This window comes from Eurosta solidaginis, chromosome 5 (assembly GCF_040869045.1).
Source record: "Eurosta solidaginis isolate ZX-2024a chromosome 5, ASM4086904v1, whole genome shotgun sequence".
NCBI lineage: Eukaryota > Metazoa > Arthropoda > Insecta > Diptera > Tephritidae > Eurosta > Eurosta solidaginis.
The window spans coordinates 261,654,097-261,670,596 of record NC_090323.1 but is presented as its reverse complement, the minus strand read 5'-3'; the positions used below and the strand labels follow the sequence as shown (position 1 = coordinate 261,670,596).

The window sequence follows — 16,500 nt, the reverse complement described above, 5'->3', positions numbered from 1 at the left end:
TGGTAATTAGATTGGTTTATTGACGCAAAATATAACTTTGGAAAAAACTTTGTAAAATGGGTGTGACACCTACCATATTAACTAGAAGAAAATGAAAAAGTTCTACAAGGCGAAATCAACAGCGTTTGGAATCTTGGCAGGAATTCTGTTAGTGGTATTGCATATATAAATAAATTAGCAGTACCCGACAGATGATTTTCTGGATCACCTGGTCCACATTTTGGTCGATATCGCGAAAACGCATTCACATATACATCTAAGGGCCACTCGCTTTTAAAACCCTCATTAATACCTTTAATTTGATATCCATATCGTACAAACACACTCTACAGTCACCGCTGGCCCCCCCTAATGGCGATATCTCGAAAAGGCGTCCACCTATAGACCCAATGCCCACTCCCTCTTAAAATGCTCAGTAACACCTTTCGTTTGATACCCATATCTCGCAAACATTCTAGAGTCACCCCTGGCCCACCCTAATGGCGATATCTCGAAAAGGCGTCCACCTATAGACCTAATGCCCACTCCCTCTTAAAATGATCAGTAACACCTTTCGTTTGATACCCATATCGTACAAACATTCTAGAGTCACCCCTGCCCCACCCTAATGGCGATATCTCGAAAAGGCGTCCACCTATAGACCTAATGCCCACTCCCTCTTAAAATGCTCAGTAACATATTTTGTTTGATACCCATATCGTACAAACATTCTAGAGTCACCCCTGGCCCACCCTAAAGGCGATATCCCGAAAAGGCGTCCACCTATAGACCCAATGCCCACTCCTTCTTAAAATGCTCAGTAACACCTTTCATTCCCATATCGCACAAACACATTCTAGAGTCACCCCTGGTCCACCTTTATGGCGATATCTCGAAACGGCGTCCACCTATGGAACTAAGGATCACTCCCTTTGAAAATACTCATTAACACCTTTCATTTGATACCCATATCGTACAAACATATTCTAGAGTCACCCCTGGCCCACCTTAATGGCGATATCTCGAAAAGGCATCCACCGATAGACCTAAGGCCCGCTACCTCTTAAAATGCTCAGTAACACCTTTCATTTGATACCCATATCGTACAAACAAATTCTAGAGTCAGCCCTGGTCCACCTTTATGGCGATATCCCTAAATGGCGTCCATCCATAGAACTATGGCCTACTCTCTCTTAAAATACTCTTTAATACCTTCCATTTGATACACATGTCATACAACCACATTCCAGGGTTACCCTAGGTTCATTTTCCTACATGGTGATTTTCCTTATTTTGTCTCCATTGCTCTCAACTGAGTATGTAATGTTCGGTTACACCCGAACTTAGCCTTCCTTACTTGTTTAAACTATATTTTTACTCGTTATTTTAGTAACCGTTTTTAGGAATTGTTTTCTTTCAAAAATGCCAGTTAAAAAGTTCCACGTTCAACCTTGCGACAAAATCCATTTCTTGCGCCAGATCTTTGATGTCTCAGCCTTTCTAAATTTAAACTAGCATAATTATTCTTAAATAAATTTTACCATACTGAGTAATTTCAATGTAAAAGTTTACAATTTGTACTCACCAAACTTGAATAGAAGGGCCCACTGTCCACACTAATACTGGGATATGGATTTTGCTCGTTCGAAGGATATGGTGTACCATAAACGCCCACTGAAGGCGTTTGAGCACTCGCTGAAGCCGCCACTGCTGCCGCTGATTGCATACGCGCATAACTACTTAAAGCTAAGCGTGTTGGATCGTATTGACACGAGCAAACCGTTTGTCCAGTCATGGGATCTGTCATAACGGGTCGACCATTATCACAGCAAACTGTAGAGGAGGCAAGCGGGTGTTGTGTTGCGGCCAATGATGGTGGTGGTGGCGGTATACTGGCTATTGCACCAGCCGTTGGGCATTGTGCGTAAGCACCTAAGCAAGTACTTTCACTACTACCACCAGCACTAGCGCTACTGCCAGCACCGCTGGGTGTACCATTATTGGAGGCTTGTGAAGCTGGTTCAGGTGTTAATGTGCCGCTATTATGTTCACCACCACCACCACTGCTACTCACGTTGCTATCGTGACCATTGGAAGGTGGGCTAATTGAAGCAGGCGGATGCGCAGGCGTTGTGGCAGCTATTGGTGATTGTGAGATCGGATGTAGAGTTGAAAGTGCACCGCCAGCTGAGAGATACTGAAATGAATAAGTAAAATACCGTAGATATATAATATCGTTGCGAAAAATAGTATATGTAGTTCGTTGCTTAACATAAATACATTCGTGTGTATATTAGGGTGGGCCAAATAGAAAATATTTTTTTTGGTATAGTGAAATTATTGTTCAGGACATCCAAAACGATAGCCTTAATAAATGTCATCTTTTTATTTTAGTATATAGAGGTGCCTCATCGCGAGTTTAATTTTTTGATACAAATCGCATAGGGAATTTGGTATCATTTGAAGTTACAATTTAGCCTCGCACAACTAGTGAACGAGTCAAATTATAAAAAATTGTTTTGGTAATTTTTTTAGATTGTTGTTGTTGTTGTATTAACGATAAAGACACTCAAAGTTATTGGTGCTTTTCCCGATACAGATCCGATATGTTCCGGTAACAAATCACTTAACGGTACTAAGCTTCTAGGCCATAAAGCCCCCCAGCCTAGTTCCATGGGGAACTTGAGATCGCCAGAACCTTGCTTAAAATGCGTACGATACATTCATATTTGTAACGGGAGTTGAGGTTGACAATTGGGTTGCGGAAGCTCAGAAGATATAAAGCTTTGTATGCGCTGATCAGTCCCTTAAAACCCACTGTAGACCATTCAATTTCCAGAATATATATAGCTATTGAAATGGAGTACTAAAAGTTAGAGCTCACTTTTCATAAAACTTTGAACATTCCTGATACGATTTGTAAGGAAACATTTATGTCGCGATGAACATAGTTTTACTATTCCAAAACCCCCACCTTAATTTATATCGTCGTAAACGATTGAAATTTTAACATCCTACAGACTTCTGTCAACCAACTCTTCTGAGCGAGCTGGTGTCTTACATAGAAAGTTAAGGCAGATATATTGTCTGTTAGTATCCCAGATTGAAACATTTATAAATTTACACTTTCTTATAATTCTGTAGTTGCACTCGAACTTCGATATTTTTGAAAACGGATTGTTAATTTGAAACTGCCACATTATGGGTGTATTTTATACAAACATACGAATGAGAGGCATGTGTTATATGTATGGGTATACTTCGCGCTTCAGTGCCCCATTTTGCAATGCAATTAGATGAATATTATTTTAATGAGAACTAATTCGAATAAATTGTATTGTTGCAGGCGATTCAATATACTGTAGCATTTTAAAAAAATATACATGTACTTACATATGTACTAGGCAATAAACTTAAAAGTCTACGTTTAAATATATGTCAGTACCTTTGTATTAGAGGTTTACGCCGGTCACTTAATCGGCGGCGGCAGAGTAATTGCCATAAATAGTTTGTTGTTTAAGAAACTAAAACAGAGAAATCATTTTTATGTGTATTTAAGAAATCGATGTTTTGGGTAGCCAGTTATATGTATTGCAGCAACTCGGGGGTTTTTCAAGGACCATTGGCTTGTGTTTCAATGTAATCCGATTTAATTTCTCGCGTATAGTTTGAAAATTGTCATACAAGGTATAGTTTTTTGCGGAGGGGCTTTCCCACATCCATACCTAAAAAGGTTGTACTCTTCTCTGTATGCCTCTAGCAAAGCGTGTTTCACCGAAGGAGATTTTGTGGGCTAACCCCTAGTACTATTCTTCGACGCGAATTCTTTAGGCCATTTGTGGCTCACTGCTGTTAACTCCCAGAGGCGACTAAATGCCTCGTTTAAGCCTACATTCTTTCAACGTCCATTAATAGTCATGTCTCTCGTGGTACATTTTTAACGACTAGCAGATAGGCAGATAGTCAAACAAAATTCGAGTTATTGCTTGCGTCAAGTGGCGTATCCAGTTTATAAGGCTATATTTAAGTGGTACAATCTCCAAAGTTCGAATAGGATCCATTCTATGCACCATTTCCTACATCGCCTCCACCTTTGTTCCAGCAGAAGCATTTGTATGAGATAAAATCATAAGCTCCTGGCTTCTCACACCCTGTGCACACCCCTGATACAGAACTTGAAGGACTGTGACGCTGTCCTCATGCCTTCGTCGACGTCACTTTCGCAGATGCTAAGAGTTTAGTTACGAAGACCCTCTGACGGATGTCACGCCATGCTACCGAGCTACGTAAGCCTACAATAGACTAAGCGAACTAGATACTTAATATATACCTTTAAATGTCAGGGAATAACTATTGGACCAGATTTGTCGCCCTCTCAATCATAATCTCTCTGACTGGATGTCATTGCGTAGCTCAGGTGTAGAAATTTTAAAGCTAAAACTGAATGGACCCTGAATCCAATTTTGAAAATGTAGGACAAAGTGTGCAAACTTGTGTTCAAAACATTGATTACAATGGGCTTCGTAAAACCAAAACGATTTTATTACCTTTTACCTTTATATTAAGTCCCTTTCATCTTTGTCCCCTCATTTCCATACGAATTTTTGACCCACGAGAAAGTCTTTTTCGGTAACTTCCCGTTGAGCTAGATACTTGATACTTAGAACATAGTTCAGATCTGGGAGACATTACAATTCAAGTGAAAAAATCCGCTAAGTGGCGCACGGATCGAGATATACAGAAAATTTATTTTAAAATGGAAATTTTGCGATCGACTTTTAATTAACTTCTCGGTGATCCAGAGACTTGGAACTTACCACATAGTTTGCGAGTCGATGGCACTACAATTCGTGAAAAACAAAATGCCACCAGGTGGCAGACGAATCGAGATAAACGAAAAAAACGCAGGGAATCTTGCAATCGATTTCTGAGTAACTTCCCGGTGAGCTGGAGATATGAAACTTGAGCTGTAAGTCATAAACCGGTGACAATTCAATATTTTATCAAAAAAAAGAATCCGCTAGGTGGCGCATGGATCGAGATATTAGGAAAATTAATTTTAATTTGGGAATCTTTCAATCCATTTTTATCAATTCGGTTATCAAGAGACTTGTAACTTAGCACATAATTCGCGACCCAGTGGCAATCCAATTTATATAAAACAAAGTTCCGCTAAGTGGCGTGCTAATTGGGATAACTACAATTCCCTGAAAAACGAGGGGAATCTTGCGATCGATTTTTGAGTAACTTGCCGGTGAGCTAGAAACTTGGGCCGTGGATCAGAACCCGGTGACAATGCAACATTTGATCAAAAAAAAATTCGCTAGGTGGCACGCGGATCGAGATAGTAAGAAAACAAATTTTAATTTGGGAACCTTTCAATCCATTTTTAACTAACTGCCCGGTTACCTAGAGGCTTGAAGCTTGGCACTTAGTTAGAGGCCTGGTGACAATACAACTTATAGAAAACAAAGCTCCGCTAGGAGGCGCGCTATTCAAGATAACTGCAAATCCGACGAGGGGAATCTTGCGATCGATTTTCGAGTAACTTCCCGATGAGCTAGAGACATGAAACTTGGGCCGTAAGTCAGAATTCGGTGACAATGCAATATTTTATCAAAAAAACTCCGCTATCGATTTTTATTGCAATCGATTTTTAATATCTTCCTGGATATCTAGAGACTTGAAACTTGAAATGTAGTTTAAAACTCGGTGACAGTGCAATATTTGATCAAAAAATTTGAGCTACGTAACGCACAAGTCGAACTATTTAGAAGATTAGGCCATACCTTCATGGCTAGCCTCCTGAGTGTTGCAGGCGTTGTAGAATTCCACCTCGTTGAAGGCCCAACTCAATGCACGTCCTTGCATACTTTTAGGCGTACGCGATTTTCACCAAGATTCTTTTAGATTTTCAGGCGTATGCAAATTTCACCACGATTTTCAGCTGTGCAAATTAAATATCTGACAAACGAGGTGGAATTCGCTTGTTTTGACGCGAGGTGGAATTCTCTTGTTTTCGCCAGTGTTTTCAGCGAAAGTCCACTAATTCTATTAAATCTTGCTATTTTGAACAAATAAATAAAGATAAGAATTTTCACTTAGGAATTACTTAAATTACTAATGAAAGTTGCAATTGCCTTTTTGTACGCAGTACTAAAAAATTTAAAATAAAAAGATGTTAAAAAAATGTTAAGGACAACCTTTATATAAATGGACCAAAAAATAGAAGGCAATTTTTCCTTTAATACCGACATAGTTTTGTTGAATTTTAACTAAAAAGCTTTAACATTGCTCTTGTAAAAAATTGCGATTTTAAATTATAAAGGTAGAGCGCGTGTTTAAATTTTAAATAATCAATTACTTAATCCCAAGTACATGGTTTGCCTTAAATTTAAAGATTGCCCTCCACCTTTACAGTTTTAAATCCCAAAATTCTTTTACAAGAGCTATTGTTGAAGTTTTTTAGTCAAAATTCAACAAGACTATGTCTGTATTAAAAGAAAAATTGCCTTCTATTTTTTGGTCCATTTATATAAAGGTAGTCCTTAAAATTTTTTTATCATCTTTTTTTTTAATATGAAAGTAGGCTAATTTTAAATTGGAAGCTGGTAATGTTTATAAGCTCAGTTCAAAATATTTTTCCCGGCATTATATTCATAATTTCAGTTTACCGACGAGTCCATTTGTCCGCTACGTGTGGGTAATTGAACACCCGGTGACTTCTTCTACTCTTAAGAAAGCTTAGGTTTTTATCACTTTGAGTCTTCTTGGGAGTAGCCAGAGCCTCAAATGATATGTAAGTATACATATGTGCCACAAATTTACATTTGTCATAGGAGTTGCAACGTTTTTTTGATGTTTACTTACAAACAAACTTTCTTTAAAATTCAAAAATTTTTTGTTTAGTCAGTAAGAATTTTTAATTTTTGTATAAAACTTTTCATTAATTGAGTGAAATATTTTGTTAAATTTTTAAATCGGGGATACTTTATATTGAATTTTTCTCACAATATTTACAAAAGGAGCAGCGCGACTAGAAATCCACGGCCGGCACATTTATACAATTTAATTTTATTTATTATGCAATTTCCTCCACTTTACAGAAAATTATTCTTAACACCAAGGAAAACATGTAAGGACGGGACTGTCGTCGGCTGTGCCGAATACTTCATACCTTTCATGAATGGGGCTGAACAATAATTTTATCTCGTTCGTAATCTCCGAATAATCGGATGTATAAGATAAGAAATATATAGTGAACAGATCTACATACCTAAACGATTTTTAGTATAAATATAAAATAAACAAGTAAGGAAGGTTAAGTTCGGGTGTAACCGAACATTACATACTCAGTTGAGAGCTATGGTGACAACATAAGGGAAAATTACCATTTAGGAAAATGAGCCGAGGGAGACCCTGGAATGTGTTTGTATGACATGCGTATCAAATGAAAGGTATTAATGAGGGTTTTAAAAGGGAGTGGTGGTAGTTGTATAGGTGGTCGCCTTTTCGAGATATCGCTATAAAGGTGGACCAGGGGTGACTCTAGACTTTGTTTTTACGATATGGGTATCAAATGAAAGGTGTTAATGAGTATTTTTAAAAGGGGTGGGCCTTCGTTCTATAGGTGGTCGCCTTTTCGAGATATCTCCATAAAGGTGGACCAGGGGTGACTCTAGAATACGTTTGTACAATATGGGTATCAAACGAAAGGTGTTAATGAGTATTTTAAAAGGGAGTGGGCCTTAGTTCTATAGGTGGACGCCGTTTCGAAATATCGCCATAAAGGTGGACCATGTGAATGTGTTTGTACGATATGGATATCAAATTAAAGGCATTAATGAGGGTTTTAAAAGGGAGTGGTGGTAGTTGTATAGGTGGTCGCCTTTTCGAGATATCGCTATAAAGATGGACCAGGGGTGACTCTAGACTTTGTTTGTACGATATAGGTATCAAATGAAAGGTGTTAATGAGTATTTTTAAAAGGGGTGGGCCTTCGTTCTATAGGTGGTCGCCTTTTCGAGATATCTCCATAAAGGTGGACCAGGGGTGACTCTAGAATACGTTTGTACAATATGGGTATCAAACGAAAGGTGTTAATGAGTATTTTAAAAGGGAGTGGCCTTAGTTCTATTGGTGGACGCCGTTTCGAAATATCGCCATAAAGGTGGACCAGGGGTGACTCTAGAATGTGTTTGTAAGATATGCGTATCAAATTAAAGGTATTAATAAGGGTTTTAAAAGGGAGTGGTGGTAGTTGTATAGGTAGGTGCCTTTTCGAGATATCGCTATAAAGGTGGACCAGGGGTGACTCTAGACTTTGTTTGTACGATATGGGTATCAAATGAAAGGTGTTAATGAGTATTTTTAAAAGGCGGTGGGCCTTCGTTCTATAGGTGGTCGCCTTTTCGAGATATCTCCATAAAGGTGGACCAGGGGTGACTCTAGAATACGTTTGTACAATATGGGTATCAAACGAAAGGTGTTAATGAGTATTTTAAAAGGGAGTGGGCCTTAGTTCTATAGGTGGACGCCGTTTCGAAATATCGCCATAAAGGTGGACCATGTGAATGTGTTTGTACGATATGGATATCAAATTAAAGGTACTAATGAGGGTTTTAAAAGGGAGTGGTGGTAGTTGTATAGGTGGTCGCCTTTTCGAGATATCGCCATAAAGGTGGTCCAGGGGTGACTCTAGAATGTATTTGTACGATATTGGTATCAAATTAAAGGTATTAAAGAGAGTTTTAAAAGGGAGTGGTGGTAGTTGTATATGTGAAGTCGTTTTCAAGATATCGACCAAAATTTGGACCAGGGTGACCCAGAACATCATCTGTTGGATACCGCTAATTTATTTATATATGTAATACCTGCCAAGATTTTAAGGGTGTTTTATTTCGCCCTACAGAACTTTTCATTTTCTTCTACTTAATATGGTAGGTGTCACAACCATTTTACAAAGTTTTTTCTAAAGTTATATTTCGCGTCAATAAACCAATTCAATTACCATGTTTCATCCCTTTTTTCGTATTTGGTATAGAATTATGGCATTTTTTTCATTTTTCGTAATTTTCGATATCGAAAAAGTGGGCGTGGTCATTGTTGGATTTCGTTCATTTTTTATACCAAGATAAAGTGAGTTCAGATAAGTACGTGAACTAAGTTCAGTAAAGATATGTCGATTTTTGCTCAAGTTATCGTGTTAACGGCCATGCGGAAGGCCAGACGGTGGACTGTGTATAAAAACTAGGCGCGGCTTCAACCGATTTCGCCCATTTTCACAGAAAACAGTTAGCGCCATAAAATCTATTCCCCTACCAAATTTCAAAAGGATTGGGAAATTTTTGTTCGACTTCTGGCATTAAAAGTATCCTAGACAAACTAAATGAAAAAGGGCGGTGCCACGCCCATTTTGAAATTTTCTTTATTTTTTGTATTTTGTTGCACCATATCATTACTAGAGTTGAATGTTGACATAATTTACTTATATACTGTAAATATATTAAATTTTTTGTTAAAATTTTACTTTTAAAAAAATTTTTTTTTAAAAGTGGGCGTGGTCCTTCTCCGATTTTGCTAATTTTTATTAAGCGAACATATAGTAATAGGAGTAACGTTCCTGCCAAAGTTTATCATTATATCGTCAACGACTGCCTAATTACAGCTTGCAAAATTTTAAATTACCTTCTTTTAAAAGTGGGCGGTGCCAGGCCCATTGTCCAAAATTTTACTAATTTTCTATTCTTCGTCATAAGTTCAACTCACCAACCAAGTTTCATCGCTTTATCTGTCTTTGGTAATGAATTATTGCACTTTTTCGGTTTTTCGAAATTTTCAATATCGAAAAAGTGGGCGTGGTTATAGTCCGATATCGTTCATTTTAAATAGCGATCTGAGATGAGTCCGCAGGAACCTACGTACCAAATTTCATCAAGATACCTCAAAATTTACTCAAGTTATCGTGTTAACGGGCGGACGGACGGACATGGATCAATCAAATTTTTTTTCGATCCTGATGATTTTGATATATGGAAGTCTATATCTATCTCGATTCCTTTATACCTGTACAACCAACCGTTATCCAATCAAACTTAATATACTCTGTGAGCTCTGCTCAACTGAGTATAAAAATAGGTAGGTAATTTGTGTGAGGATGCAAAGCTTCACGTTTTTTGTGGTCTGCATGTAAAATATATGACTACGAATCACGTATTTCAAAAATATATGACGTAAACGTAACTATTTGATGAAAAATGATGGATTTTGAAGCTTCAATCCGTAAAAAAGGGGAAAAAATTACAGTTTATTTGAAGTATATAATATATTTACCACCGATCTCTATGATTTTTTCAGACAACAATATATACTATATACGTAAGCATTCGTTGAAATTTGAAGCCTCTAGCTCTTAAAATAGGGCAGTATTTACGAAAATTTTCTTATCTGAACAATCGGTTGTGGGGGATATATACTATATACGACCGATCTCATCAATTTTTTCAGGCAACAATATGTGCAATATACGAAAGTATATGGTGAAGTTTAAAGCTTCAATCTGTTAAATTGAGTAAGATATTACAAAAATCCTCTTTTTCTGAAAAATCGGTTGTATGGAGGATATATGCTATAGTGGTCCGATCCGGCCGGTTCCGACAAATGTCTAATCGGACACCCAAATACAACCGCTCACCAAATTTTATCAAGATATCTCAAAAATTGAAGGACTAGTTTGCATACAAACAGACAGACGGACATGGCTAAATCAACTCAGCTCTTCAACCTGATTATTTCGGTATACTTAATGGTGGGTCTATCTATTTTCCTTTAAGGACTTACAATTTTGGGTTTCGTGACGAAATTAATATACCATTTCATTTTCATGAAAGGTATAAATATAGTATTAAGTTTCAAGAAATCTCCTTAGCGGAATATCATAAAAAAAATTTCCTCGTGTTCACGATATATTTTAGTGTTGGCTGAACGGTGAACGTAAGCGCCTGCTTTTTTTAAAATACTTTGGACAACTAACAAGAACTAAATTTAGCGATCGCATTCTGGCTGCGAGGTTATTTATGACCTTCGGCGGCGGCGGTGATGACAATAATCGGCATAACTATGTGTTTAATTGTATATATGTACTATCACATCCACCGTAATTGGCTCTCACGTGACAACCTTGCTATGTTGGCCATTTCGTGAAAAGATTAGTTGCATTGTTCCTAAAGCTGACAGCGTTATGTGGCTTATTAGTGGAACAAATCAAAACAGAAAATAAAAAAAATTTCCAATTGCCATTACAATTTAATTTTTATGTTACCTTTAGTGCAATGTTTATACAAACATGTTAACACTTATATATTCTTAGCTAATACTTGGCGCGTTTTAGGCGTAAAAAAACTAATTTCAGAAATTGTAATTTTTTGAAAAGCTATACTCACAATTCTCACCCCAAATCCACTCTCCCAGTGTCATTTCTTTCACTTGTTTTAACACAAAGTTGTCTCCCACTTGTTTTCTTCTTAATATATCCCCATACGTCTATCTTCCTTTTTAACTCTATATTTTCCTCTACTCTTACCCTCCCTAGCCTCTTTCCACTCCCTTGCCTCTTCCCTCTTACTTGTCCTTTTCCACTCTATCTGGTTCTGTCTCCACCTTTCCCTGTCCCTTCCCGAGGCCCCCTATTCCTTTCAATATTTTTTCTATTCACAACTCTTTCCTCATTCTTCTCAATTTACAACGCCCACTACTCATCTCCCAACTTTAGCATAAATACGATTTTTCCAAAAGCAGACCGCATCTCAATATTTTATCAAACAGGTTTGTGCCTAATTAATTTCTCGGAGAGGAGGCATCCCAAGCAATAACCTAGAAAAGAGACTACCTAAGCATCACATTTCAAGCGGATCTTGTCATAAATGCTATATTTTTATGGATCGGTATCTGACACATTTCCCGAAAAGAGATTGTTACATAAAAGGGTCAAGGAATAAGCTATGTAAGTAAGAACTTTCAGGCAGGGCCGTAGAGAGAAAATCCGTGCCTGGGACTAAACAATTTACGGGCCCCCTATAAAAACTCCACTAATACATTTGATTTACTTGAATTAATGACGTCTCATTCATGAATCATTTCTGATGGATTACATCAAAAAAAATGTTTGCCACATCAACTAAATGATTTTTGGACCAAGAGCTGGCAATAAAGTTAACACAGAATATTTATTATTTATACATTTTATTGTAACGTAGAAATCAAGCTCTCTTTTAACAGCCACATATTGTCCCAAATAATCTTTTCTGGTTATTTGGTAACATTTTAATACATTTCTGATAAATTTAATGATGATTATAAATTTTAATTATTCAATATAGAAAGTTCGGATATCAAGTTTATAATAATATCAAAATTTAACTGTCTTGTCAAAACGGATTCAACACAAAGCGTGGCAAGTCCTGAAACTCGCTATTGAGATAAACACGATGAACTTCGTAAATGTGTTTCAAGTGAGTTATTTCGCATTCTAAGGTTTGAAAAATGTCCGACTTGTATTTTTGCTGCGCTCGCCCGAACCGTAGTTTCATCCATGTCTTCAAATTGCCACAAAAAGGAAAACGTCTCGCTCAAATTTCTCATAGCTGCAAATCGTTGAGTAATGCCAGTGATTACCGAAACAACGATCACCAGGAATGTATTGTTTTTAAAATCAGACTCTGCATCATCCGTAATCATCTCATTAAAATTATTTTCAGGATGTCTTTTGGGTTTTCTCTTTCGAATGTCCGGAAACTTTGCGAGATGTTGAATAACAACTGTTTGGCATTCGTTTAAAATTGTTTCCCATTGGTTCCTGATCAATTTCAAATCAGCTAATAAGGCATCTAGATGTCGGACCTCAACATCTATGGTGGCGTCTCTAGCTTGGAGAACCACGTTTCTTTCATTAATGGTAGTCAGTATTTTGAACCAAATTGAGGACAGCAAGATACATTCGAACTTGTTGATGTACTTAAGAATGCCGGTAACATCGCCGTATGCTTGCGCAGTCAAATTTGGATTTTGTCTGAAAGACTATGGAGAGAGCTCGGGACATTTTTTTTGAGGATGCCCCATCGTTGTGGAGTGCTGCTGAAAATAGTAAAACATTTTTGTACAACTCCGAAGAAAGTAATGGCAGCCGTACAAAATTCTGCAGCATCAACACCACATAAATTGAGACTGTGGGTTGCACAAGGCGAGTAATCAGCATTCTATTTTTTGTCAAGAATGTGACGTAATGCTCCGTTGTAAGCTCGTTTCATATTGGCGCCGTTATCGTACACTTATGCACGACAATCTTTTAATGGGATTTCATGTTTACCTAGAGTATATGGCAAATTAAATCAGCGATTTCCTGACCAGTTTTTTGTTACAATCCACGAAATCCAAAAACCTTTCTTGAATTGTAAAATTTGTGGATTTCGAATTGAAATGGAGGTAGCGCAAAATGAACGTAGTCTGTTCAAAGTGACTAGCATCAGGCGTAGCATCATAGATAGTGGCAATATATTTGGCTTTCTTGCGTTGATCTAATATAGTTTCCCTCACGTGTTTTGCGCAAATTTCTATAAACTCGTTCTGAAAGTCTGTGGAAACATAGTGAACTTGTACAAGTTTGTGCTGCTGTTGTGAAATACAAATTTTCCATAAATGATCTCTAAGTATCGGATCATAATGGCTTATGAATTCTAAGATGCCCAAAAAATGTCCACTGTTTCGCTCACCAAGATATGTATATATACTTTCGCCTCTGAAAGCTAGGCCCCTCTCACCCAAAAATAAAATAGTGTCAAAATTCTATATAAAATTTCTTTGCACTTTTCAGTTTCAGTGATTAGCTGTTCATTGATAAGAGTATCAATTGTAGCCTACTTTTGAATTAGATTTTGTAATGTAACATTTAATATGATCTTGGATATTTTCGTGTGATGGCAATTTATCGCATAGCTTCTTCCATACCTGGAATTTCGAATATCCGCAGAACAAATTTTAGGTCGATTTAAAGTATTGGTGCCTAATTGACGACATGGTAGGCGATAAAAAGCATTGCTACTGGCACTCCATACTAACCAGTCACGCTCCAATTTCTCTCCATTTGGCAAGATTCTGTTTACAACGAGGTAGGAAATGCCTCGCCATGACAATCACGTGGAAAAATACCAGGACACTTTTGATGACCTCGACGAATTATTTCGTTGACTTCTTCAGATCGCAAAAACTCTTTATTCACGGTACCGATATCGAAGTCGTTTAAATAATCTGAACTTTAATACAGAGTTGGTGGTATTGTTGGAAGACTTTTTGAAGATGAACTTTCATCAGTGTCACCACAAAACTTTACGGTTTCGGATTCATGTAAACATACATTTTTGTTTGATATTTTTATTGTCTCCTCAGCCCAGGAAAAAAATCATTATCAATATTCGCTGCTTTTGAAATTCGGCTTAAAATTTGCACATGGAACAACTAAAGACTTACCTGAATTTAAAAAAATGTCTCAGTACTTCTAAATCGCGGGCCCCCTGACAAACCCGGGCACGGGGGAATCCCACCCATCCCCCCCCCCCCTCTCGTCGGGCCTGCTCTCAGGTAAATAGGACATCAAGTTTCGAGTGGTTCCGAAAATATACGTGTGATATTAAAGATATTTGGTTTGTTTAGGAAGTGCTAAAACCGGGAGGGTCCCGAAATTTCCAAATACAAAAACTCCAGCACAAAAAAATCTTCAAAATCTCCCAAAACCAAATTAAAGTGAATGTGTTTTGCTGTCCTGGTGTTCCCTGAAGCTATCTCAGGCTATGCTTTGGCGATACCACACGGAAGGAGTGGATTGGATGACCTAGATGATTCAAAGAGATAATTTCGAAAGATTGAAGTTCATTTTCGGCATTATTTCTGTGTTGTTTTCAAACTTTATCAGAATTTTGAAATTTCTCGGTAGATAAGAGATTGTTTCCGCGACTAACTCTCCATTGTTTCAGAACTATTTCAGGTTTTTGAAACTTTCTAAGGGACTATTTTCTGTATCAGTACGATCATTTCACCACAGCTTCGGTATAATTTTGGGATTGGGTTGGCAACGTTCAAGGCTATTCAGAAACATTTTTGGGCTTCTCCGGAATTGTTTCTGGATCACATTAAAGTTTTTAGGAAAATGTTCTCCTTTTCTTCCCACAGTGGTTAAACTGCTAAGAACGTATCTACCACTAGGACAACTAATAACTTTGCAGATGACGATATTTCGCATCTTCTGCTGCAAGCCCGGCATTCTAGTAGAGGATCCGTTTTCAAAAGTTCAATGTACCTTTGGGGATATTATCTGATGGATGTATACTGTTTATGATGTCCTGCGTACAAAGTAGATGAAATTCCGTACACCAGCATTTTAGCTGCGTTTTAAGTTCACTCTTGACTTTTATTTTCAATACTGCATGAATGAATGAATTAGCTGCCTGGAGGGCTCACTTAGGCCAGTGACATTTGAGGCATTGCCCAGTTAGTACTCTTAAAAGTGTGAATAATTTATCCGTACTTAGGGATTAAACGTGACGGGATCTTAAAGGATCCCATTTTGGCTAGGTTTCCTTCGATGTCCGACACCCCGGTGCTTGTAGCAACCTTTCATCGGCCTGATGGTGGATGTGCTTCTTTATCTGCCAAATGCCTCGATGCACCTGTGCCCCGGTACCCATGTGAGGTGTACACTGATCTTTTGCGTCATCTTTGAAGATATCGGCGACAGTTTAGTGTAAGCTCAGAATTGAACGAGTAAAAGTCAAGAGTTGATAACAGCCTTGCCGAAACTGTGTACCCCTTTTATACTGCGGCTTCCGTAAAGGCCAATACTTCTGGTTGGAAGACATTGCAGTGATAGGGTAGTCTGAAGGAGAGCTTGTGATTTAGGTCTATCCAATTGACTCCACCTCCAACTCTTCCATTTAGCTTGGCACCTTCGGTATAAATGGAAATTCTGCCGTCAAAATCAAGGTATCTGTCCGAGTCCGCCCATTTATCCCTACTGGGAGTGCTTACAATAAAGCTGCTTTCCTCAACTGTTTTGGTCGCACAGTGATCCGTGCTAGGAGGAAGAAAACTGTATTTGCTTAGTATGCTAGAGTGTCCTATGGCTTTATTGTTCCAGCTAGCTCCAATAGTAGAGTGTCAAGAATGAGCTGAAGAGCTTTGCGAGACGGTGCTCACTTAAATATATACACTAGTTTGTCTCTACTTGACTTTTTGTCTGGTGCTTGGCTTTTATTGCACAATTTTCGCAATCCGCACGTTCACACATAATTTACACCCGAATGATATTTTTGCACGTTTGTTTATTATAAGCAATTAAATTTAGTGCACCAACAACTCAAATTGGCCACAGCACGGCCTCTAGTAGATGTTAGCCACTGGTCACCGGTTGCTAGTTAGCAGTTTTTGGTCAATATAAATACGAGCGTATGTGGTATGCAACAAAGCGAGGCATCA

General features: G+C 37.9%; 1 protein-coding gene across 1 annotated transcript in view; it reads right to left on the bottom strand.

Annotated features, from left to right (window-relative positions):
• LOC137251738 (iroquois-class homeodomain protein IRX-4-like) overlaps positions 1 to 16,500 on the bottom strand; it is a 200,251-nt gene that overhangs the window by 151,134 nt on the left and 32,617 nt on the right. Inside the window, exon 2 of the mRNA XM_067786528.1 lies at positions 1,565 to 2,176. Within this exon, the coding sequence (XP_067642629.1) occupies positions 1,565 to 2,176 (612 nt within the window). The remainder of the gene's footprint in view (positions 1 to 1,564; positions 2,177 to 16,500) is intronic.